Consider the following 27924-nt stretch of genomic DNA (forward strand, 5'->3'; position numbering starts at 1 on the left):
TATTAGACTCAGTCTGAAAGTGACGAACGTAGGTATCAGTGTAGCGCGCGGCTACGCACGCGCTTGTACGGCTCGATGGAAAATGTAAATAACTATATATATTAATAAAATAAAAAAATAGTGTAGAAAAAAATATTCATAAAATATAGTGAAACAAAAATATAAAGATGACGACACAAAAAAGTACAAGCAAGCAGAGGTTGCCTTCTGAGAAGAAAGTGCCGAATTTGTTTTCTCGCCTGTGGTTTTGTTGGATGTTTCCAATGTTCTACAATGGCAACCGACGGGACCTCGACGAGTACGACTTGCAGCCGGCCAGGAATATGTATGACTCTAAATCCGCCGGGGACAAGTTGGAACGGTAAGTCGGCGCAGCTTCAGCTTATTATAGTGGTACCTGTACATTTTTCATACAGTTTTCTTCTTAAAAGTTCCAATCTGCAGTTCTCAGGATCTTGAGTCGAGAGCGCTGTGCAGATCTTAGTTTTTTTTTATAATGAATGTAACACGTGTGTTTTTTTTAATGTAAAACTTGATTTGATTTATTTGAAAAAGGTGTTGTTATACTTTATTGTTCTATTATCAATTATTGACACTTACTATAATTATCGACCTACTTGGGTACTAAAGAAAATATCAAAGAACACAAGCCATTACGACTACCACAGGAGCTGTAATTTGCATCCACTTTTCATGTTTGTGTCTTAAAATATTATATTATGATAAACTACAACGTACACTGGTTTAGAACCGTGCTTGGTGCACATTAACGCATGAGAAAGAGTTTGAAATGTGTTATCTTTTAGTATCACAATCGATTGATTTGATTAGATATAGTAGGTACGCTACTTCTTCTTGAACAGGAAGTTGATAGATGCATCCCTACTTATCAACGAATATGACCACGTTATGTACTTCCTAAGTACCTACGCAACTGTTCGAGATAAAAAAATATGATTGATAACACGAAACAATCGATATTCGTGTGAAATAAGTATCACTAGGTAAATATGTAAGTATATCAATACAATAAATTTTAATAGAGGGAAAAGATTGAAAAATGTAATCTCGGGTCAAAATAACGCCCGTAATTTTCCATTTCCTTCAGCAGCCAGTGACTAAGCATGCATTTTGTTTTTACCGTTGCAAGGAAGAAAATTGCATTGCATAGCGACAGATGGTAAAGATGAGTATCATATGTATGTACGATATATATATCGTAAATACTTCGTGTCATAAAATGATTGTCCTGGCAAACAAACACCAAACCAACAAAGTGACAAAGTTTTGTAAGGTAAGTTGTATAATTGGCTAATTGACCGTTGTAACAATAAAATATGAAATTTGACGAATTTGGTAGTTTATCATTTAAAGATAATTTTATCCAATAGCTTTTTTATTATTAAAAAAATATAATAAAAATGCATTTTTTTATCTGTGTATTACAAGACCTGAAACACGGGCGGCCATGATTGAGCTTCGTGCGACGTCACATTTCACAAAATAAAGAAAAACTATCTGTCAGGTTTTAAGTTACTTATACTGTCTGACTGTTTCTTTGTTTGTTAAAATGTGACGTCACTGGGAAAATGTTACGTGACCAACGTTTTCGCGCCAATTTTTAAACAATAGAAGTAAACATACAGGGTGTTAGTGACATCGTAACGAATACTCAGAGGGATGATTCAGACCATGATTCTGAGTTAATATCAAGTGGAATATTCCGTCGCAAAATTCATGTTATTTTTTTAGTTTTTTTAAATTATTTTCAATTCTATACTTTTGCGATGGAAAATTCCACTTGATATTAACTCAGAATAATCAGCTGAATCATCCCTCTCAGTATTCGTTACGATGTCACTTACACCCCATACAAGTACATACAGTAGCCATACAAGTAGGTATGGGTGTTAGTGACACTGTAACGAATACTGAAGGGGATGATTCAGACCATGATTCTGAGTCGATATCAAGTGGAATTTCCTGTCGGAGAAGTCTAGAGCTTATTTAAATTATTTTCCGTTCCATACTTTTGCGACGGAAAATTCCACTTGATATCAACTCAGAATTATGGCCTGAATCATCCCTCTAAGTTTTCGTTACGATGTCACTAATACCCTGTATATTTTATAATAAAGCTTTTTCGAGAAAATAAAATATGTTAAGAGGTATAAAATAAGCGCTTGTATTTTTTAAAATACTTTTTATCTTTTCATTTTTGCTATGGATTAGTTCTTTTCTTGATACTTATTTGACAACAGACTACTTATTTCATTTCTCACATCTAGGAAATAGACTCACAATTTAACATTGAGAAAATATTATTTAGCCAATTTTAAGTATTTTCATTTCGTTTCCGGACAGTAGTGAGTGAATGTCATTTGAATTACATCCATCCCAGAGTCGCACCACTTGGTCTTGGAATTTAGTAGTTCGATTAATTAGATTTTAAAATCAAACCAACTGGAATAATAATATGTACCCCCCCCCCCCCTTAGCCACGCGAAAAAACCTTTCGATTAGTGGGAAAAATCTGTGAATCTCCAATTAGAATAAATTACAGACTTGAAATCGCCTACGTATGTATATTAAGTAAGTATACTAAATTATGATACAGCTTTGATACAATATACGTAACTAATAGGTAATTACTTACCTATCATTAATTACAATATGGATGGTTTAATTATTCCTCAAATATAAGTAAACTTATTTAATTGTAAGAGGCGTTACAAATGTAATAATATAAATGCGTCATGCTATGAGGCATGAAATTACCGATAAAGTGTACTGAAATGCCTTGTTTAATGTGGGGAATAAATTTATTGTAACACTAGCTGAATAAAATGCTTGATTGCATTTGTTTATAAGATCAGCCTGTAATCTCTTAACCAAACTAGGGACCTCCGAACAATCTCCGAGGTCCACTGGTTGAGCGTTAGGCTCACAATCCGGAGCTCTTATGTTATATACTGAGTAAATATATTTTTGAATTTGAATATAGCATAATTAATTATACGTACATCAATGGTTATAGAGATATAACTTAAAAGAGCGGTTTGGAAATTCTGGCTAACTCTGTAAGTTTTGAGCCATCTCCACAAATTTCAATGGAGCAGCAGTACCCTTCATGTGGAACTCAAACTGTTAGTACATGTTTAATGAATTAGTATTGTGTAAGTTACCACCATAATATTAAGTGTTATTGTTAAACTTTGCAAATTCAGACTGTAAAATAGTATATAGGGTTTCTTGCGTAACTTCTTAACTTCCACATGCCTAGGAAACGCGACGAATTGGCATAGACAGTAATAATGTACATATGTTTATTAGGTATTATTAGTTTAAATATATTAAATGAGGTTGCCATGGAAACAAACCTGAGGGGGTTAAAAGGCCACATCGAAGCAATTCAAAAAGCAACATTGCTATTTGACATTTGTTGGCATATCGCACTTATTTTTATATACACAAAAGTCAATATTGCTAACATTGCTTTTCAGGTGAATTGCCTCGAAGTGACCTTTTTTACCCCCCTGTTCAATTGCTTATTGGCGAGATTCGCCGAGGCTATAATTAAACTATTATGTGATATTTTATTTATTTTTTTTTTATTTTTTTTTTTATTTATTTATTTTATTTATTTATAATTAAACTATTATGTGATATTAGGTTAGTACTTACTTACAATAATTATTAAAGATATTTGATAAGCTGAGTGCCTACGGTAAATAATTATCATAATTTAAGTTTATATTTATATATGTATAAGTTACCGCCTTTGGTATGGGCCCGTCATCGTCACTAATTTAAGAGCCACGCTCTTATCGGTGTAGCATCCTCCATCCTACTTTTTAGGGAAGAATAGATCAGTGGTTTCCCTTTTGCCTTCTGGTCCGTATGATAACTTATAGTTATAATTATTAGATAAATAAGTAAGACAGTAAACTGGAAAGGATACTCAACATAACACATGTTTTCAGCTGTAAATAAAATAATTATATATTATTGACTAACAAAACAAGTATTAGTCGTAATATTGTCCTTCATTGTTCTATTAGTCATGTTATCAAGGTCGTTTCCCGGACATCGTGGCCGAGTAACCATTAAAAGTAACCTGAAATGAACATCTGCTTGCCTATTTATAAGTGCATCGCGCAAACAATACTTGACTTATCCTATGATAAAATTTTGTCACAGTAATTTTAGTGTTGTCAGTTGTCATAGTAGTTGCCCAGAAGAAATTGCTCTAGAGCAAAAAGGCCGCTCAAATTGTACTGTATTCATGTGTTATACCTAATGGTTGAGATATAGTTATATGCAATGAAGTATATTTGATTTGAGTTGATCGATTCTGCCGATATAATTATGTCCGTTTTGTCACCAACCGACAACAAATTAGCATAACCGTTCTGTCAAAATACGAAGAAAATCACGTATCACGCATGTTAGGAAAAAAACAAACTTATCGATTTCGACAAAATTTATTGAAATGATCGATAATTTTATGATGCTGCGCATGTTAGCCCTGCTGGCGAGACTTTTACCACAGATTAGGTACATTACTAAATTTAATGATTACCAAATAAACCGTAATTGTATGCAATGTTCATTGTTTTGGGTACACGTCTTTCCAGATTCTACTGCCGCGTTACATACTAAACAGAAAAAAGGAAAACAATATCATTTAATAATTATTATGGTCCTCTTATCGCAATATAATAATTAACAGTAATATTGCTATAATAGTCTATTTTAGAAACAATTAAAAGAGATGGTGCAGGTCGTGTCGTATCAGCAGAGATTTGGCGGGAAATGGCGAATGGGAGAATGGCGATTACTCCACCGACAAGGGCGCAGCTCTTAAATAAAGAGAGAGAGAGTATACTGTAGACTATTTTTTTTACTTATATAAGTAGTTCGTATTTTGCAATGCAAGGTTTTAATTTAGAGAGTAGGAGAATTAGCACAAATTCGGCATTTTAGTCTTCGTCTTTTCCTTTATGAAATGTTACTAAAATATTTTCGCTTCGTATTAAGTAATACAACATCTCTTCATTTAAGTACCTACTTACCAAATATTAAGAAACGTTTCAGCTAATTTTTAATGTAATAGGTATTCGAAAATAAGTACGGAAACTTCATTTAAATTAAACCACATTTAAATAATTCAATGCGCATTTATAATAATTTTGTCTTGATTGATTTAATTATTAAGGTGAAGAAGGGATCTTTAGAGATTTATCAAAAACAGATTGATAAAAAATAATCAAATAATTTGGTGAATAGAAAGAAACGTAGGTAATGGAACTTTCAATAATCGTATCCATCAACCTTGAAGAGCACTTAAAAGTTACGTCTCAGGTATCTTCGGAAAGTTGAAGTAAAGAGGCCTGGTGTAGAATATGTTTCGTAGTAAGTTTTTGATAGGAGGCATGTTCCTGTCCGTCATTTCTCTAGTCTACCATTTACTCGTTAGCGGGATTAAAAAAAACTATGTGTGAGTAAATTGTTCAACCACCTTACAAATAAAAAATAAACCAGGGATGAACGTGGATTTAAGTATTTGACGGCCAAGCAAAATTGAATCCAATTATCATACAATTCGACTAAACTTTGCTTGGCTGTCAAATACTTACCCACGTTCATCCCTGGTTTATTTTTTATTTGTAAGGTGGTAAGTGTTTAGCGTAGCGTGGGAGTGAATATTAGACTAAGAAGATCTGTTATGAGAAAAGTAGTAAAGAGTCGAGCCAAATTAAAGCTTGCTATATTTTGTATTCTTAGTAAAAAAAATAAGAGATAATCTATTTTGTAATTTTTCTCAATAAGTAAACTAAACTTGTATCAGGGGAATTAACGTAACATTTGAGTACTTATTTCCTTACGCCACTTCTATACCACCTTACGCTCACTCGCCAGTGGTCGGGCTCGAAGCCAGCAGTATCATTGAATCTCTGGCGCGCCAACAATTTCAATTATAAGTACTAGATGACTTCGAAGATACCGGTTATCAATTATTGATAGTTATTGTACTTACTTATCTTTCAAGACAATTAAAATCGAATCACCTTGACAAAATAATTAGGGCAAATGAGTGGCGTTGCGTCGTTTATCTTAAGGTCGTAAGGCCCAGATGCCTTTTAAAATCCAAATCCCATTGTTTAACTATTGTGTCTGGAAATCACAGGCACAGGTTAAAGTTGCCTTACGAGTTTAAAGTTGTCCCCAAACATATTTTTATTATTTATTTAAGGTATTTTAAAGAGTTATTTAATTTGTAAAGAGATAAAACATGTTTACATTCAAGATATGAAACCAGAAAGATGCGGTGACAAGAAATTGGAAATATAATAATAGAACTAAAGTGATAATAAAAGTTAATACTTACTTAATTAGAACATTGTGTTAAAAGAGATAAAGAGTGGATTGTCAAACAATGTACAAACAAGCTACTTGGAATTTAGAAATCTATGTTATTTCGGTGATATTTTGCCAAAATATAGCACAGAACGAAGACAATTTAAAATTTATTTCACCATGGTGCCGAAGTATTTCTTTACGACAACTATGTATACTCGACGTAGGTACCTACCTACTTATACCGTAGGCTTAAAATTGTCACTTTCAATTTATGATTTTAAGTGGCTCTGGAGAGTTGATAATTTTATCGCGTAAAGAATTTGAGTATGGCTGCTTTACAACATACTTACTTATTGGTTGTTTCAGAAACTGGCTGGCGGAAGAACGCGATGCCAAGGCATCAGGGCGGAAGCCTTCGTTCACGATGGTACTGGTGCGGACATTCGGCTGGTCTTTCGTGCCTGGTGGACTTATGCAGCTTCTTAACGTCATTTTAAGGTTCATATTATTACCATTAAGGTTTATATTGTAATACCGAGAATATATGAGGTTGTACATAAACTTCATAAAATTGTCTAAGGGGAAAACGAATATATATAATTTTGATATATCTCATCCAGTAACTAGCTATAGGTATTATGGTATATTCTTTACACAAGTAGTTGCTCCTATGCTTTATTGAGTGTTTTTTTCTAGGACCTTATCGCCGCTTCTCTTCGCGCAGTTGTTGAGCTTTTGGTCAGCGGACTCGACGATGGACCGCACCACAGCTACCTACTTTGGCCTCAGTATGATCGTTACCAACTGGTTCGCCGCCTTCTTCAACCATCACGGCAACCTCTTTTGCCAGCAGTTCGGAATGAAGCTCAGGATTGCCACAAGTTCTCTCATGTTTCGAAAGGTTGGAATCCATAGGATTTTTAGTTATATTTTCTGCGAATAGTAATAGAGAAAGATATTTTTTGACATAAAGTTATTGATATTACTAAATATATATAGAATATATATGTGGAACACCTGTCCCGACGAGCTCTGACCTGGTGTGCGCGTAGAAAACGCAAAAGGGGGGACCCAAAGAGACCTGGCGACCCTCGCCAAAATTAATAACTATCGGCATATCTTGGGAGCAAGCTACAGAAAAACTGCAAAAAAACGCGAGGAGAAAAATCTGTCATTCGAGCCCTGCATCCCAACAAGGGATAAAAGTATTAGAAGAAGAAGAAAAAACAATTAATATACATGCGGCTTGAATCTTTATTTGTTTGAGAAATTTTTCGTTGTAAGTACAAAAGATTGGGCGTGAAAATAATCCAATTTTTTGTGCAAATTTGTGTTTCTTTCAACTACTTCAGTATCTATTTATTTTCTCACAGATAATGCGGATGAACAACGGTTCCCTCGGCGAGACGACTGCGGGGAAGGTAGTGAACATCTTATCAAACGACTTGCAGCGGTTCGACCTGGCGTTCCTGTTCATGCATTACATCTGGATCATCCCCATACAGATGATCGCTGTCTGCTACCTGGGGTTCATGCAGGCTGGATACGCCGCCTTGATTGGCATTGTTGCCTTGATCCTCATCGCTCTACCTATACAAGGTTAGCAAAGATTATGATAATAACATGAGTTCACGACTTTCTCCCAAATTTTAAACGGGAAGCGCCTGTTCAAACCCCGGTACCGAACTTGCATCAATGAGTTATTAATTTATCTTAAGTACATTTTTCACTAACACAGTTGGCTCGATCATTCTAGAAGACGATACGGCTCACAATCTATCACGTTGGTCTAGCAGAAAGCTTGGTGAAGTGTGGATATTTATTTAGTTCATCTTGCGATAGATACCTCACGTCTTCCGAGTACCCGCATTCGGATATACCTAGTCGTGAACTTATGTTATTTATGTTAAAGATTTTAAAAGGGTAATTAATATTAGATTAGGCATATTTTTAGTTTTATATTATCCCACTACTTGGCTCAGGCATCCTCTCAATCAGTCGGAGGGGTTATGGACCATAATTCACCTCTCCGTTGTGTTTGGGGTAAGTAGTAAGTTTCAAGCAGTCCAGTGGTACTTAGTTAAGGGTTAAAACTTTCAGAGCAAATGGGATATGTCTGTTTTTAAACTATGAATTACGTCATTGTTGGACAACAAAGTAGCATACTTAATAAAGAATGGAACTTCGTTTCATATTCTCCGTTTGTGATGAAAGGAATAGGTATTTAACTTTTTTTTATAAAAATAGCATAATAATATTATGCTATTGCGTTTTAGGTGTTCTCGGTCGAGTTTCGGGCAAAGTGCGTTTCCGCGTCGCTGAGAAAACAGATGACAGAATCAAAGTTATGAGTGAAGTTATCAACGGAATACAAGTAAGACACCTACTCGTTTATTTCTCTTACACTTTGTATTTATAGAGCTTTTCTCTGCACAGAACTAAAATTGTACGTATATGTTAAATACTCGTATAATAGCGCCACTTTGTTTTATCAGTGGATATCATAAGCGAAACGGTGATATTATGTTGCACAACAATATTTACTTTCCATTTACCATAATTGCCTATCAACTGACTTGTTATGTGTAACATAACATTAATAGGCTATACCAGATTTTTCGTTTGGTGTCAAAGCCTTCCGCGTGGGATCTCGAATAAGGTCCGAATTTGTGCCATTGAACATGACCTGACCCGACTGAACCGGTGTAGGACCAACCACTGAAAGTCGACCATCACCTACATAAATGGGGCTTAAAGGAGTCGCCATACTGTGAATGTGGTCACCCGGATCAAACCCTATCTCACATAGTGAACGAGTGCCCTCTACACCGGTTCCCAGGTGGCATAGCCATACGCAATAAAAATAATAGGCTATACCAACTGGATCGGGTAAAAACCGGACCTGTCAAATCTTCAGGTTAGGTAAGCGGACTCTGTTAAAAACGGGATAATGCTAGGAAGATGGTGACCAACTGGAACAGGTATGGAGCACATTTGAACTCGTTGCTCCACTACGAGTTGACGGGTACCTATTTGTTATGGTTGTTGTTTGCAGGTGATCAAAATGTACGCGTGGGAGATACCCTTCCAAAAGGTTGTGGGCGAGAAGCGGCTGGCGGAGCTGCGGTGGGTGAACACGGCAACAATCCTGCGCACAGTGTTCCTTGGGTTCATGGTGTTCACCGAGAGGACCGCCCTCTTTATTGCCATTCTCACCTACGTACTGCTCGGCAATTCCATGTCGGCCAACATTGTGAGTATACTACCTAAATTTTGAAAGACAAAGACAAATAAGAGCGCGTTGAATGAACCGCTGAGAATAGGTGAAGCAACCAATCGTGTTATTTACAATTATGACTTCACTAAACAAATTGGGAGAACAAATTATTCATGGCTGTCAAATTATATGTTACTGAAGTACAAAACTACTTATGATTCCTGTATATTTGTAGATCTATCCACTCCAGCAGTTCATGAACGCAGCTCAGATAAACATAACTCTGATACTGCCGCTGGTGATCTCTTTCACTTCAGAGTTGTTCGTCTCCTTGCGAAGAGTTCAGGAGTTCCTTATATTAGGTATGTAGCTAATACTTATTTAGTATTTTTGTTAACAAAATTTGACAGTACTACACATTTGCATGGGTCACGAATTAGCCTTGCTATTCGCGGACAAAGTTTCCGTTTTACTATTAATCTATAAATATCTCTCTCTTTATTTAAGACCTGCGCTCTTGTCGGTGGAGTAGGTAATCGCCTTCAATACTTCATAGATAGGGCGTATAGAAAGGTGGTTGCCCCAATCGCCTTCCGTTCCGCAGTACACCGACCAATTACCCGATCTATTAATATGTTTAGTGTAATACCATATTGCTATGTGACGCACTTTTTATTGTTTTCCTTATATATGTCAACTACTTGTATTAAATAATGTTTTAAGCGCAGATAGCAAATTCCAATAAGTAATGTAAACAAAGTCCAATTTTGACGATATGCGTAAAATTATCTATCGGGTAATATTAACATGATAACATTTTATCACACTTATACTATTATTAATGTTTAAGGTTGTCTAGATGATGTTATCTTTGCCAAAGAAAAAAGTCTTTGTGTGATTGTACTTGCAAGTGTTTCGGCGCCACTGCTTATGTCGGGACGTTTAAGGTTTGACGCACACTCATTGTGGCTAAAACAAATGGTTATTTTAGAACGATGGGTATAATCAACGAAATGTATGCAGCATGTACAAACCAATATGTTGCTGACAACCAAGTTCTGAATATTTCGGCAACCATAGTGTCTTAGTGACACATACATACATAAAACATAAACAGCCTATACGCGTCCCACTGCTGGGCACAGGCCTCCGCTCAGTCAACTGAAGGGGGTATGGAGCATACTCCACCACGCTGCTCCACTGCGGGTTGGTGGAGGTGTTAGGGCTAATAGCCCGGGACCACCGGTTTAGCGTGCCTTCCGAAGCACGGAATCATCTTACTTTTTCGGACAATCAGGTGATTCAAGCCTGCAATGTCCTTACCAAACAAAGGACAGTCTCACAAAGTGATTTTGACAATGTCCCCATCGGGAATCGAACCCGGACCTCCAGATCGTGAGCCCAACGCTCTAACCACTAGACCACGGAGGCTGTTTGTGACACAGGACCATTAAAGTCAGGTTCACTTTAGTAAAAAGTACGTGTGTAGACTGCTATACCCTTTGACAAGGTACCCATGAATTATGTTTTTGCATTCAAATTTCAACACACGACGTAATTTTTTCCTTAATCTTAATCCATGCTAAGAATGTGTTCTTAGCATGGATTAAGATTAAGTGTGTGTGTGTTTAAGTGTGTGCACTTAAACTGATTGTCGTTGATTTAGTTTGGCCTACTTATCTAATTCGTTATCTAAATTATTATGTGAACTCTTCGACTATACAACTCGGTATGCGAACATGTGCTCTTGTGTGTTGTAAGAAACATAGTAAGCTGTAGAAGATCTTTCACATAACATAACAAAAACTTTATTACACTCGCAGGAAATATAAAAATAAAAAACAAAAATAAAATATAAGTACAGAGTTTTACTTCTCTTTCGAAGACCGAAACATGCGCCATGTCACTTTCTTCAATAAATAGGTAATTACTAATCCGCGGTTTCTATCCACCCACAGAACCACACACATGTACTTTACATCCATAAACACAAACTCATACACTATCTACATTACCAAGTCTTCAACAGTAGTGAAAGTATTAACTAATTAGGTAAACAACATTATACAAAAAACCTTACAAAATATTGTAAACTTTGAGCTAAGCACAACTGGGCACCCTCAAGCCTGTTGTTTTAAATTTTGTACCGGGTGAGAGCCATCAGCGCTCCCCGTGTGTCAGGCCAAGTGATGAACACCTAATGCAGCAAATCTACAATAATTCAAGTAAAACAAAATTGAGCTAAGTATGCGTCAGACGTAACCCGTGGCTATGACTGTAGTGTAGGGTTACGCGTGCCAAATGCAGTGCTCTTGCAGACAATCGGCCAGACTGGCTGGCTGGCTGGGCGGGGACCTACCCACAAGAACTATCGCTTTGAATGACTTCAGTTACACCCTCATACATTACGAGTCCTCGCATATTTCTGTGTATTACACAAGGTACACGTAAAAATAATATCAAGAATTATTATTTACCTTGAAAGAAAAAATCGACCATGTCCAAAAATCCCACATAATCTTTACAAATACATAAAAAGTATTTACTCTTGTATTTTTTTGAGACGATGAGACGAGAGGAATTGTCATCCAAGGGAAAAGATTAACCAATCTTCGGTTTGCCGATGACATAGTACTCTTTGCGCCTACATCAGTCGAGCTCGAGCAGATGCTTCAAGACCTTAGCACAGCGAGCCTTGGGGTTGGGCTTGCGATGAACAGGTCGAAGACTCAGATTATGACCAACAGCACAAAACGTAGGGTCAAGGTTGATGGGCAAGAAATACATTATGTCGATGAATACATCTACTTGGGCCAGATAGTCTCTTTCCAAAACCGGCAAGAAAAAGAGATCGATCGCCGTATCGAAAATGCGTGGAAGAGCTACTGGTCGATGAAACACCTAATGAAAGGGGATCTTCCCATTTCATTAAAGCGAAAGCTCATCGACATGTGTATTCTGCCCATCCTAACTTACGGTGCCCAGACCTGGTCATTGACGGAACGTCAAAAGTCCAGGGTCAAGGTCTGCCAAAGAGCGATTGAGCGTAGTGTGTTAGGTGTCAAACGAATTGATCGAGTCCGAAACACAACACTGCGTTCAAAAACGGGAATCGCTGATGTGGGACGGGAAGCCGCAAAACTCAAATGGAATTGGGCCGGACATGTTTGTCGCATGCACCCTGAGCGGTGGGCACGGATCGTCACGCATTGGGTGCCTCATGACGGATACAGGCGTCGTGGCAGACCTCGAAAGATATGGCGTGACGACCTGGACGCTTGCCGGAGGGACTGGCCGGAATACGCACAGGATCGCGAAAAATGGAAAGAGGAAGGGGAGGCCTTTGCCCAGCAGTGGGATCTTGTAGGCTAGATTAGATTAGACTCTTGTATTTTTTTACAAGCTAAATACTTAGTATACACTCACGACTATATCAGTAGTCAGAGGTACATCCTTCGTAAGATGAACTAAGTATCTACATCTCACCGAGCTTTCTGTTAGATTAGAGATAGATAGTAGATACTTTTTATTTTAAACTGCATTCTACGCTTTACAATCGAACTGTTTTTCAGATGACCGTCCCGACTTACTGTCTTCGTGGGCGTTTGATACCAACCTCTTCCGCAACATGTCGAGCTTCAGAGCGAAAGAGAAGGCGTCCATCAGACCACTCTCCTACCAGCCGAAGACTGACACATACCTTAGTAATGGTAAGTCGTACCATCTGCGACAAATCTACAATAAGTCACGTCAAAAAAAGGAAGCCATGAAAGCTTACGCTATAATGCGGAGGTCACAAGTAACTTCATAATTTAACTAACTTCTAACTGCTCGTTGTGTGTATGCATATCTATAGTAGCCCCTAGATCAGACCAATTATAGGATACACTTCGGTTAGTGCGCGCAGGAACTTGACAAGTGAATTCCACCCACTCCATTCCATCTACGGACAACTAGACGTCGGCATATATTTCATCTTTATGTTGTGGATATGTCGCAGGGATATGATAAAAACGGGGATTTGATCAATTCCCTAAGGGATTTGATCAAATCACGGAGGATGTTAAAATAACAACACGATTTTATCTTTTCCCTAAACAAATCTAGTGAATTGAACAAATTTCTAAATTGGTTCAGTGAAATGACAAAAATAATTTTGCTTTGGTATTTTAAAGGTTTATTTGGTTAGGATAATCAGGTGTGTGTAATACAAGGAAATATTGATATAAAAATCACCATTACTTAGAACAATTTTTTTTTGAAAGAACGAACAAAAATTTGTTTAAAAATAATTCACTAGATTTGTTTAGGGAAAAGATAAAATAGTATTATTATTTTAACATCCTTCGTGATTTGATCAAATCCCTTAGGGAATTGATCAAATCCCCGTTTTTATCATATCCCTGCGACAGATATACCATCAATCCGCACTAAACGTTTTGCCTCTTCCTTTTTGATGCGAACAGCAAAGGACTGGAACTGTCTGCCGTTTTCTCTTTTTCAAACTCGTTATAATCAAGGCTAGAGTGAATAGGCATTGTCTAGGTAAGCGTGATCCACTCTAGACCACATCGTCACTTATCATCAGGTGAGATTGTGAAAAAAAAACCAATTCATTATTTTGTTTGTCTCAGATTTATTATCGCTACAACACGTGCATCGTTATCATATGATAAAACTGTCACGCCGCTCTAATTCTATCTTTATAATTACATTACGACAAATGCCAAACTACCAACTGAAAAACCTACTTTTCTATAAGTACTTACATCTTAGTAGAGTAAATAGAGGGTTGGATAAATAAGGACTCTAATGCGTAAATCTAACAAGGGTGTTACTGACAGCTTTATCTAATAGACTATTATTAGACAAATGAAAATAAATCAATCACAGTTTTACTACAACATAATACCTCTAGAAAAAAGCAGACGATACTATCCCAATTGATCCAACCATCGCAAGATGAACTGCGTAGCCACACCTCACCGAGCTTTCTGTTAGACCAACGTATCGCCGTTTATAATTGTCTATAAATTAATAACTCATTGGTGCAAGTTCAGTACCGGTTATTACAAGCTTCTCTTTAACTGGCTGGAATTAAATCAAGAAGTGTACAGAGCTAATAACATACACTTTTTTAAAACAGGAACACCAGAAATTGACGTTAAAAATAGAAGAGAAAAGTTCACCCGAAGCTTGTCCTTCCCTGGCGAAGTGGCTGTGGAACTTCAGAACATTACAGCCAGTTGGACCAATGACCCAAATTTCTTGGCGCTGAAGAATCTTTCGCTCAGAATACGGAAAGGAAGACTCTGCGCCGTCATCGGTGCGGTTGGTTCTGGCAAGGTATGTATTCTCACTAATTAAATTTCATAGAATAAATAATACTCGTCAGACATGCTAGAATGTATTCTCATCTCAGTAATGCTACTGAATAAATAATAGTAGTTAAGTACTTACTAAAACATAAATACTACATGCTTAATGCTTCTTGCGGCATTGCGAGACATTAGAGGTAGAATGTTACTTATACATTTTCATCGTTGAATTTAAATTTAACGAATGTCATTACATTTTCCTTAAGTTCTTACTTAGTTCCGATATTGTTTTTAATAGTTGAATGTTTTCTCTTAAATACGTTTACAGATTTTGGACTACGAGTCGTTTATATATATTTACTTTAGACATTTCAATGCTTCAAGCCTCATGACGACTTAAAGCCCCCTTAACTTGAGAGGGATTACCCGCGATCGCGATGAGTGAACTCAAGTATGGTTTACTGAGATGAGTGATGTCTTCTTGAAATTACTTGAGATATACATAAACCCACGTCCGATATTTCGTAATGGGGTTGGCACAAGTAACTAGAAAACAATTTACTTGAACTTTTGATACGAAGTCCTGGAATGGATAATGATGAACATAATATAACGGTTCATCATATTAAAAGGGAAGGACAATATCCTTCTGTCGGTTTTTACGACATGCTCGGGAGGATAAGCCGACTGCTGATGTTTTTCATCTGTCGCAAGTAAAATATTATTGTTCTTCTTATTTTCAGTCTTCGCTGCTGCAACTGCTGCTGAAGGAGTTACCAGCGATGTCGGGATCAGTATCCGTTCATGGGAAGGTCTCGTACGCCTGTCAGGAAGCATGGCTGTTCCCCAGCACTGTTCGAGAAAACATACTATTTGGTCAGCCATATGACGCCGAAAAATACAAAAAGGTTAGTAGAAATATAGTATTATTATAAAAAATAGCATAGCGATAAGCGCTGATTGAGGGAAATCGTCGACCACGCCGGCGGGGTCGGTATCGGGGTCCTGAAGTGTTTGGTGTCGCGAGCTGATTGGCTGCCTCTATGACTCTAGAGTAATCGGGTCGTCGGGATCGTATATTACGGATACCGACAAATGGGGAATACCCCTCTACCATTATAATTAAAAAGTTTAAAAGTTTAAAAACTAAAACCCGATTACGGTATCGTGCTCGTGCTCTAAAAAGTATGAAACAAAAAAATATTTCTCTGAAATTCTTCCGCGTATAACGGTGGTAGTATGCCGTGGTAAGAAATCTTTTAGAACACATTGGCATCCTACAGTTGTCACTGTTGTTATCTCATTCGGAAGAATTTCAGAGAATTTTTTCTTGTTTCATACTTTTTAGAGCACGAGCACGATACCGTAATCGGGTTTTAGTTTTTAAACTTTTAAACTTTTTAATTATAATGGTAGAGGGGTATTCCCCATTTGTCCGGCCAAGTAGTTAATGCCATCTGCGGTAAATCTACAATAAGTCACGTCAAAAAAAAGGTAGAGGGTAAGATTTAATTGCACTCCATCAGGTGTGTCGCACGTGTGCGCTGGAGAAGGATTTCAAGCAGTTCCCCTACGGTGACCAGACGCTGGTTGGGGAGCGGGGGGTGTCCCTATCAGGGGGCCAGCGAGCCAGAATCAATTTAGCCCGCGCCGTCTACAGAGAGGTAGGTAATTGGTTTCTTATTTGTCGTATAAACAGTCTACCTTCATGATAACAAGCGAGCGGATAGAAAAAAAACAGCTCCAATTCCATGTTTTCTTTCCTTCTGTTAGGTAGTACACAGAATAATAGCTGAATAAGATAGTTTTGTTTGTTCAATGCAAAATGCAATTTAACTGTATTATTGCGTACTTATAACAAGAATAACATTTTCTATTCAGTTTATGTTTTGTTTTCCTCGTAAATACAGTGGTTTCAGTAATATTCATATTTCTATTTTTCTTGTTTAAGTCGTACCTACACTAATACGGTAAAAGTAAAATGGGATTGGCCATTCATTTAAATACTTGTGGCTCCCAGAAGAAATGTCTTGAACAATTCACCGTACTTTTAGAACTCAAACAAGTAAAGAAATTTTCGTGGTAGTTTATTAGTGTGTAGGAAACAAAATATTGATTGCGTGAGGTCGGTACTCCACCTCACAACCCACACGATAGAAGAAGCTTCTAATCCTTTGATTTATCCTTATTATCCACCTGTTTGTTCGTGGCTTTCGTTTCTCCTTGTATGAACATGTCTTACCTACAAGAAATACGTATTCTCGAAGGAGCTGAAGTTTATGGCTCTGCCTTCTATATTTATATGACTGTATAGAGGCTGTACAATTGATAATACCACCATCTTCATTATGCAATGTAGGCAGATATATATCTTCTGGACGACCCGCTGTCGGCCGTGGACGCGAACGTAGGCCGGCAGCTGTTCGAGGGCTGCATCAACGGATACCTGCGCTCGCACACCAGGATCCTCGTCACGCATCAGATTCACTTCCTCAAGGCCGCCGATTACATCATCGTACTCAATGAGGTAAATATACTACAAATCCTTTGCTTAGGCTCGGCTCATAAGGGCCACCGACCACAGTAATCGGTAACAAGTACCCCCACATTTGTAAAAGTGACATAAGCGCGGCAACAATTGCGGTGTTCGGAAGAACACCGCGTTTTATAACTCGCTCTCTCCTGGGGAGTCTAACAATAAGAAAAAATAAGAGTAAGGGACAATAGGGTCTAACGGTGACTGCGCGGGGCTGGAGCAGCGCGATAGTGGCGGATATCAACCTCTCGTGTGCCCCGCAACGACACTACTGCTTGTCGCTGGCCTCCGATGGCTGTGGTCGATGGCTCCGCCCGGGTACCCATTATACTATGTATAAGTAGCTCAACTATTTATTGTAGTACAACTATTTAGTGTTTACAACTAGGGTAAGAGCGAGACATCCCCAACCCAAGCATTAACCTTGCTTCCTGGGGTTGCCTCATAACTTTATGTTGCATAAAACAAGAAATAAACACTTTTTTATTTTTATTTATTATTTATAGCTCAATTCCCACGGTTACGTTACGTGGGTAAAGCTCTAGATACAAAGTCAAGTCGTGAAGGACGCAAATCCTGACCACTGTAACAGATTACAGTGACTAAGGATTGAAAGGATATTTTCGAGAGAACGTTCCTTCCGATACATTTATTTTATTTTTGTCGAATAAGTACTTAATATTCAATTCAACCAAGTTACTCCTTTTGTGTTTTGTCTGATAAGGTTTTTCTTCATCGTATCATATTTCTTTGCGGTTTTATATAAAATCGAGCGACCGCTGCTTGTTCGTATATCCCGGACCTGTGTGCAAAAAACTTTTTTAAAAATACTTACTTATACTTACATATCAATTTGTAGGGCGGAGTGGAGAATATGGGCACCTTCGATGAGCTCGTATCAACAGGAAAAGAATTCGCTACGATGCTGGCTGCTTTGCAAGAAGGCAAGGATAAGGACAGCGACAGCTTAAGCTCGGCTGGTGTAAGTAATACGTTTACAAGTGTTGCTATCTAGCTAAAACGCATTGAATATGTATCAATAGTTATATTGAAAAGTGAATACTTACCCTGAGAACGCCGACGTCCCTCCAGATTATCATAGCTTTAGACCCTATTCAATGAGTTACCGTGATAAGCCCATAAATATCGTTCGTGTAATAGAAAGCTCGGTGAGGTGTGGATATTTAGTTCATTTTGCGATGGATGTACCTCTGACTACCCCGATTGGGATATAGTCGTGAGCTTATGTTTATATAAATATCTATTATTTATTCTCAGAGTACAGACTCCAAAGACAAAAAAGTTCTTACGAGGACAAAATCTGTGAGTGAAAGCGAGAAGGAGCCAGAGTTTGAGGCTCAGAAGATGAAGGCAGAGGAGCGTCAGTCAGGCAACCTTCGCTGGGCGGTGGTGTCAGCGTACTTCAGGAGCGGAGGCAACTGGTGCTTCGTCCTGTTCACCATGTTCATGGTCCTCATAGCTGCTGCAAGCGCCGCTGGAGCTGACTTCTGGGTCAGCTACTGGTAAGTACTTATAACCTTCTACTATGTGGAACGGATAAAATGATAATAATTATTATATTAACTTAGATGAGAGTCGCAGTCAAGTTATTGTATTTATTACTTATAAGTTATTATAAGGAACGGCCTCCGTGGTCCAGTGGTTTGAGCGTTGGGCTCACGATCCGGAGGTCCCGGGTTCAAATCCCGGTGGGGACATATCACAAAAACACTTTGTTATCCCTAGTTTGGTTAGCTCATCACAGGCTTACCACCTTGCTCGAATGTAAGAGGATCCGTGCTTCGGAAGGCACGTTAAGCCGTTGGTCCTGGTTACTACTTACTGATGTAAGTACGTAGTCGTTACATGAGTCATGTCAGGGGCCTTTGCCGACTCAATAGTAACCCTGACACCAGGGTTGATGAGGTTGGTAATCCACTTCACAACCCACACGATAGATGACTTATAAGTACCTAAGATTTTTGTTAAGTATAAGTTCTTATTTATACTATCATATCATTTATACTATATAATAGTGTCGATGTGATTTTAATAGATACTAATATTATAAACATTTATAAAGATATAATGGCCCCGATTCCTGGAGACACCGTCTAATTTTATTTTAAGTTCTATCCGTCATTTTTCATATCCGTCGAAAAGGAAAGGGACGGATGATTCACAGCTCTTAATTTTAGGAAGAATGAGTAAATGAATGTGTCGGGTTATTGACTGATGTAAAATTTTTAGACGGTTGGTTTAGATTTGAGCTTAAAATTGACGTGTGTTCCATAAATTTTATGCTTGTCGATTATCCGTCCCTTTCCTTTTCGGCGGATAAGATAATGACAGATATAACTTAAATTAAAATTAGATGGTATTTACAGGAATTAGCACCAATGTGTACTAGATTATAGTCCAAATACGGGTCTTGATACCCTTTTTATTTAACGGCACTTTAATGCATTTTACTCTTAACACAACAACAAAATAATATTCTTAGCAGAGTTTTTTTTTTTTTTAATTTAAGGTCTAACCGAATGGCGGAATATGAAGAAGCCATGGCTGGAGAACCAATAGGTACGTATCATTGATTTACCTACTTAATAAGGTTAGATTAGATAATTAATTTGTTTATGTTCTATTAGGACAAACAGATATTAAGTTGATAAGATAATAAACAATAAAAACGTGATATTTCTGGGTCACATTTAAATATGTCGTCATAGCAAAAACTTTCCTTTGTTTAATGGTGGTACTTTTCTATGCCTTTATAAAACTTAATCATCCTTTGTAAGTCGGAGAAGTTGCACGGTGCAGACCGACAAAGTACTACCATCTCAGAACCCGTATGTATGATAGAAAAAAAATACATTTCCAATATCGAATGAGGTTCACTGAAGTTTAAGTACTTGTAGACTAATTGTAGATTACATTTAATAAAACGTTTTAACTATATCCTTGTACTTCAAGTTTGAGAATGCAATTATATTTCAAATGCTAAGATTATAACGAGAGTGGAATCTCAAGTGGCGAGCAATGCACCTACAAGTATCAAGAAATGTTTACTTGTTGTCGGACACTTGTAAATATTAGTACTTAGCTACTAAAATTCAATGCAGCAACATAACATTAGTTAGTTAGCAGAAGGCCAATTACAAGCTTCCACATATAAAAGTGAAATATCAAAGTAAGTTCTTACGTCTTAAATTTTACACAAACCATCTCTCTCTCTCTCTTTATTCAAGAGCTGCGCTCTTGTCGGTGGAACAAAATCGCCTTCAATACTCCATAGACACAACCTTTGTATTTATTTGTAATTGAAGCTGTTAGCTCCCTGAAGAAATTTAAATAAAATAATAAATATTATTATGTTGCTGCATTGAACATTTAAATGGGTAAAATTTCGAACAGAGTCTTAATAGAAATAAGAAATAAGCAGATAAATATATAACAATAAAGTAAGTGTCAAACACTGTTAAGGAAATTACTAATGAGACTTTTTTAGTATGGTCAAAGCTGCTGCAGAATAAGGCATAATTTGTCGAATGCTGCATACGCTCGAGATATGAAACTGTTATTCCTATAATTAGTAAAAAAAGCAAACATAATGAACGTGCTTGAATCTGTACTAGATTCATCATACATTCATTTCGTAGTCCGATAGTGTTTTTTTTACCTGACTTATTGTAGGCTCGACTCAGATGGCATTAACTACTTGGCCGGATTCCAATAGTAAATACGATAGTATGGTATGCGTATAGTAGTCGCGGCCCGGTTTCCGCTACATGCCATCTAGCGCTATTTTGTGTAATTCCTAATATAGACGCTTATGTAATCAACGAAAACGTTTGACTTAAATCGAACTAGTTCACTATAAATGCAAACTATCCCAGAACATGTTCACAACGAAGTTTTTTTTTTCACTTGACATATTATCGTGTCGGATCTACGTGTCGGATGAAAGACAAATGGGAAGCCTGAGAGCTCTCACTCAGTAAATTTGACACAGGCTAAGATAACAGACGTGAGGGTGTCTACGTTGGCGTGAAGTTCAGCTCAAGGCGTCCTCTGATAGGATGAAGATAAAGAACATAAGATGGGAACGCTGGTCCGAACCCAGATAACGGACTTGCACCAACACAGTTGGCCCGACCATTATAGCCTATCGACGTTGGTTTAACAGAAAGCTCAGTGAGGTGTGGCTACTAAGTTAATCTTGCGATTTTCTTTTGACGTGACTTATTGTAGATTTTCCGCAGATGGCATTAACTACTTGGCCGGACAAATGGGGAGCGCTGAAGGCTCTCACCCGGTACATCTTGCGATGAATGTACCTCTGACTACCCCAATTGGGATATAGAAGAGAGCTTATGCAATGTTAAGATGAAGAACGATGTAAAATTGTTCTGTTTCAGACCCCGGTCTGGACGTAGTGGTGGGTATGTTCACGACGGGTCAGTACCTCATCATCCACGGGTGCATCGTCCTCTCGTGTATTCTGCTGACGCAGCTGCGAGCCATCCCCTTCGTCAACCTCTGCGTCACCGCCTCCAACAACCTCCATAACAGCATGTTCTCCAACATGCTTAGAGGAATCATGAGGTTCTTCGATACCAGCTCTTCAGGTAAACACCTTTGTAGAGTTTGCTTTGGTTGTGCTTTAAGTATAACATTTATATTTAAACTTTAATTTGATATTACTTAAAAAAACATTATTGCGAATAGTAGGTATAACTTACGTAGTATATTTTTTCTCTATGCTAGAAGTTATTTATTTAATAATTAGTTATTTTCATACGACTGAAGTGTGTCAGGGTCGAAGCAAATGGAATTCTGTAGTCTTTGCTTACCCCGGTGGGAAATAGGCGTAAGTTTATGTATATACGTATGTGTTCTTACGGGTACCAAGGTAAATAGTTATGCTTTCTTGAAGAAGGGGTTTGATTAGTTTCATAAAACTAATGTTAGTTTTATAGCAGTACAGCTGAATCAAGGTGTAAAAGTAAATATGTCTTACTAATGGTTATTTATATTTCAGTATTCTACCGAAGCACATTATTTGCTCACCGATAAACGCAATATGTTCCAGGTCGCATCCTAAATCGTTTCACCAAAGACATGGGCGCTCTAGATGAGATTCTTCCGAGGACTTTACTCGACGTCCTGCAGATTTATAGCACTTTAGTCGCCATATTGGTTCTAAATGCACTCTCTCTCTACTTTACATTGATTCCTTCAGCCGTACTACTGATACTCTTCTTCCTGTTCGTCAAAGTTTATCTTAAGATGGCTCAAGCTATTAAACGTCTCGAAGGCACAAGTATGTAAATTTATAATTATATTTATAAAATGAAATTTATAAAATTTATAGTATATACGTATTTTTTTGTAAAACCTCTTAATAATTGTCATATATTAAACTTAATAACAAACATTTAAACCACATCATGCCCTAACGCAGCACTAATAGCATTTTATTGTACTATTTTAGCGAAAAGTCCAGTGTTCGGCATGGTGACGTCGTCTCTCAACGGTATGGCGACTATAAGGTCGTGCGGTGCGCAGGACAGACTGATTAGCGAGTTCGATACTCATCAGGTGAGGATTTATTAGTACTTGGTGTGTGCGCCTGCGTTTTGCGCGAACGTCTGCGCACCTTAATATATCCTGCGTACCTGACCGCTTCCATCATCATCATTAGTACTTAACGATCTCCGTGGTCCAGTGGTTGAGCGTTGGACTCACGATTTCTGGTTGATTGAGGCGAGCCCTGTGTCCAGCAGTGGGACTTATATAGGCTTGTTATGGTGCTGATTCCGGTACACACCATTTAAGTTTATTTTAAGTTACACATGACATTTTCCTATCCGATGAAAAGGAAAGGGACGGTTAATAGACAGTCATAAAGTTTATGGATCATACGTCAATTTTGGGCAGAAATTTAAAATAGCCTTCCAAAATTGTATACTGGTCCATAACCCGACAGAATTAAGTTAGTAGCACACGCGACACGGATTGTATATCAGCGAGATGACTATTTTATTCGCCCGGGTTATTATTTCAATTTAAAATTAACAGTTGTCAATCATCCATCTCCTTCCTAAACGGCGAATAAGTTATGTTGTATTTTGTCTTTTAGAATCTACATACATCAGCGTGGAACGGATACTTATGCGGCGGGGCCACATTCGCTCTCTATCTGGACACCATGTGTCTTATCTATCTCGGAACTATCATCTTCGTCTTCCTGTACCTTGACTTTGGTAAGCACATTCAATTTGTTTTTGAGTTCCTGTAAAAATCTGCTGTTTTCAGGGAACTAGATTTACATACTCTATTTACTATAAGATTATCTGCATGTAAGGTCGCCCAAAGGTCCAGATGCCCTTTGAAGTCCAAAAACAATTGTTTAATTATTGTGTCTGAAAATCCAGGCCTTACGAGGTTTAATAGCTATCGGACCAATTTAAATAATTCTTGAGAAAATAATGAAATAATTCCTCATACAACGCTTTTTCCACTGAACTAGAGTAGAAACCAGTAGAGAAAAACCTAACGTGACCTATAAGGTCTATAAGTCACACGAAAGAATTACAAAATCAAGTGTTCTAAAAGCTGCGTTTGTGCAGGTAACCTGGTGGCAGTGGGCAGCGTGGGGCTGGCAGTGACACAGAGCAACACACTGACTGCCATGTTGCAGCACGGAGCGCGTATGCTCGTCGAGTTCATCGCACAGCTCACCAGCGTCGAGCGAGTGCTCGAGTACACCAACATTGAGAACGAACCTAACCTCTTTGAAGGACGTAAGTTTTTTATTAATTAAGTAGGTACATGACATTGGCCAGTAGTTTTGGTTTCATATCATCAAGAATCACCTTCTTTGTTGTCCAGTGGGGCATTCCTGTTCGGCGCGTCCTTGTCGCGGGGGTGGGCCTCTTAGTTCAGTAGGCCGAAGTATGATGGTGGCTGAGTTCGAATAGGGACCCAGACCTACGGGGTATAAAGTAGAACCCTTGCCCAGGTATACGGGTGAAGATCTCGACGGTTGCAGAGGCGGAGATGAGAGCCATTCGTACGACAATGCAAGACGGAAGGGCCTGTAACCTGGAACCTGACAGCCAGGGCAGCCGTAACTGTCAGTACTATTCAGAGGTGGAAGATAGGAGTCCTGGTACGGCTTTAAAATGGAGTACTCTGGGCGCCATCCCATCTCTCGTCTCTCTCGTCAGACAGAGTACTGCGGGACGGAATGCATACACCAAAGTCTTACCACAGAACCTCATATCGGAGAAAAAAAAGCCACCTTTGTTTGAAATGTTATTCAAAGCGTTGGCTATGAATAGCTGCAATGCTCGTCTTCAGTGACTCAACTCCTATTATATGTGCTGAATCTCAGCTAAGATTTGCATCAGTTTTCACAACTAGCGTTCGATTGTTAAGTCTTGTATGTTTTTCACAGAAATATCTACCCCGCCGACTTGGCCATCGGAGGGCAGGATAGTATTCCAAGATGTGAACATGCGGTATGCTCCTGAGGAGCCCCCTGTGCTGAAAAACTTGAACTTGACCTTCGACAGTGGGTGGAAGGTGGGTCACCGTTCATGATAATTGTTATAGCGGTGTTTGTTCGTCTTTCGGTTTAATTAGTTATCCTTATTTTAAAAATGTAGATACGTATTCATTTACTTTTAAGTTATTATCTTCCTCTGTCGTTTGGGTTGTCGGGTGGATCATCAATCCTGGATAAGATATTATATTAAACACCATTATGCTTAACGTAACTTTTAGGCGTATCTTTTTAATTTGTTATTTTTTGCATGTATTTCTAAAATATTTCAAAAGGCCAGGAAAATAAAAATATGCTAATGCGAAATAACGTATACTTTCGATGGCTTTAAAATAATTATTCTTGCTTGGTACATCATCCTGCAACATACAACATTTATACTCGTAATATGTAGCTATAGTAAATACCCCATTTTATTTCAGGTAGGTATCGTCGGCCGGACTGGCGCTGGCAAATCTTCTCTCATCTCTGCCATGTTCCGGTTTGCGTACATCGAAGGGAAAATATGTATAGATGGAATAGATACTAGTCTTGTATCCAGACAGGTATATACATGCGAGTATTAGGTACACTTTGTATGGTTGATGAATTCCGTTCTACATTTCATAATTTTATTTGTTATTTTCAGGGTCTACGCTCGAAAATTTCAATAATCCCTCAAGAGCCTGTCTTATTCTCAGCTACAATTAGATATAATTTAGATCCATTTAATATCTACAGTGACGACGATCTATGGAGAGCGCTCGAACAGGTATACAAGCAATAATAACACGTTAAATGTGATAAAGATTTTATTTTTGATAATATATATTTACTGTCTTTAAATTGGTTTACAGGTTGACATGAAGTCAGCGGTTCCTTCCTTAGACTTTAAAGTGACAGAGGGTGGTTCCAACTTCTCCGTTGGCCAAAGACAGCTTATGTGCTTAGCACGAGCTGTGCTCAGGTCAAATAAGATCTTGATAATGGATGAAGCTACTGCTAACGTCGACCCTGCGTGAGTGTGCTGGTATATTTTATATTGATTGGTTTTAGAATATCGGGCTATGGTATAATATGCGACGGTTGTGTTGGCAGGACGGACAACTTCATCCAGCAGACGATTCGACGGCAGTTCGCGTCGTGCACCGTGCTCACTATTGCTCACCGGCTCAACACCATCATGGACTCAGACCGCGTGCTGGTGATGAGCAGCGGGCAGGTGGCGGAGTTCGATCACCCCTACATCCTGCTCTCAGACCCCAACAGCGCCTTCTCCTCCATGTTGCGCGAGACAGGCGAGAAGAACGCCGCTACACTCATCAACGTTGCCAAAGATGCTTATTTCAAAAGTAACCTGAAAGAACACGGAGAAAGAATTGATCGTTGAAGATGAAGTAAAGTTTTGTGGATTAACTGTACAAATCGAATCATGTGTGCTTAGATCACAGTGATTGATCATCCAAATATAGATAAATAGAGTAGGGACCTAGGACAATTAATAATGTACATTGGTGAAATTTGTATTTATAATTTCCGATTAAGTATAAAATTTTATATGAAAATATGCTTTTATGTCTTAGTAAGTAACCTAAATTCCAAAATCCTACACTAGATTATGTTAAGCTTGGAAACACGCATACTAACACAGCCGAACAGAAGGATAAAATCGTTCTCATTTCAAAGCCTCTGCAAGTGGTTTTGTCATTTGGTTCTCTGTAACTACGTATATTATGTCACAGTTAAAACCTGTTTTAGTGTTCTCTCTTGTGGGTTGTCCTCCTCGTCAACCAAAGTGCCAGATTCAAAGTCTAGTTTTGACAAAACCTTTAGTAAAAACTAGTTTAATAAAGTAGTCTTTTAATTGTAACATATAATTATATACCGCAAAACATGAGTAGCCTTTGAGCGATAAGTACCAAGTACCCACGCTTGACCAAGCTTTCTGTTAGACTTACGTGATAGGTGGTGAGCCGTATCGCGTCTGTAATGGTCGAGTCAATGGTGTTAGTGAAAATGAAACTTAAAATAAATTACTCAATGGTACAAATCCGGTATCAAGTGAACGGTCGCTTCCTGTTTCAAAGGCAAGCTGTTACACAAAAGACCACTGTTTTTTTTTATGAGAACGTGAGTTAATTACTTACCTAATTGTTAAACGGTGACGGCAGCAGACACAGCAACCTCCGCCTGGGATGATAGCACCGAAATATCTGGTAATACAGAACAAGTGCCAACACCACAAGGAATGCTATCCAGAGGCGGGCCTTATTCTTGAGTAAGAACGATTGAAAGTTCTGGTTAGTGCAATTGTCACAACAAAATATCATTATTATTAATTTACATTTACGTATTCATGACTATTATTTTACTAATTAAATTCATGGTGGCTATTTGAGATGGTAAGGTAAGGAGTAATTGAATAACGCTTTTTATATTCCTACATGATTCGGATGACTTAACGGTTTTGACAAATGGTCATTCAAAAATCCAATGAAATATCAAATTGAACAATAGACGAAGATGATTACATAAATACCTAATAAAATTTGCATGAAAAGAAGATTACATTCCAAACGAATATTGTTTTTGGTAGTGTATTATTTTTTGCTGTAATTCGTATTGATTTTACTATTTACAGAAGCTAAAATACAAGATGTTTATTATGTTCCTGTTCGATCCAGAGAGAAATTTTGAACTACTTCTACTATGCAAGTAAATACTTACCATACAATATGGAAACGAACCGAAAACATATATATACTTACTTGTATAGGTATATTACAGGCAGTAACGACACTTGTAGAGGGCCCAACAGAGGTATAGGATGAGTCCTCCAAGAATCAGGGACATATACAGAACATGGGGGTCACAAAACATAGATTTCTCCAAACACCCGTCGCAGCACATTGGTTTGAATCCAAACATAAATTTCTCGCTA

General features: G+C 38.0%; 1 protein-coding gene across 1 annotated transcript; it reads left to right on the forward strand.

Moving 5' to 3' along the window:
* LOC126382017 (ATP-binding cassette subfamily C member 4-like) lies at positions 1–26550 on the forward strand. The gene is made up of 25 exons (XM_050031700.1): positions 1–361; positions 6730–6861; positions 7060–7264; positions 7737–7962; positions 8640–8737; positions 9419–9616; positions 9816–9942; positions 13153–13290; positions 14727–14926; positions 15642–15806; positions 16425–16562; positions 17258–17425; positions 18294–18416; positions 18713–18957; positions 19965–20014; positions 21853–22062; positions 22527–22757; positions 22929–23035; positions 23577–23700; positions 24067–24240; positions 24897–25024; positions 25427–25549; positions 25633–25755; positions 25841–26001; positions 26082–26550. The coding sequence occupies exons 1-25, from the start codon at positions 168–170 to the stop codon at positions 26371–26373; spliced, it is 4080 nt and encodes a 1359-aa protein (XP_049887657.1). The 5' UTR covers positions 1–167; the 3' UTR covers positions 26374–26550.
* The last annotated feature ends 1374 nt before the right edge of the window (positions 26551–27924 follow it).

The sequence above is a fragment of the Pectinophora gossypiella genome, chromosome 3, assembly GCF_024362695.1.
Source record: "Pectinophora gossypiella chromosome 3, ilPecGoss1.1, whole genome shotgun sequence".
Classification (NCBI taxonomy): domain Eukaryota; kingdom Metazoa; phylum Arthropoda; class Insecta; order Lepidoptera; family Gelechiidae; genus Pectinophora; species Pectinophora gossypiella.

Coding starts and splice junctions, on each gene's coding strand:
- LOC126382017 (XM_050031700.1), top strand. CDS start 168: ATGACGACACAAAAAAGTACAAGCAAGCAGAGGTTGCCTTCTGAGAAG. Junction 17,426..18,293: donor ACATCATCGTACTCAATGAG/GTAAATATACTA, acceptor ATCAATTTGTAG/GGCGGAGTGGAGAATATGGG. Junction 22,063..22,526: donor CTTCGATACCAGCTCTTCAG/GTAAACACCTTT, acceptor AATATGTTCCAG/GTCGCATCCTAAATCGTTTC.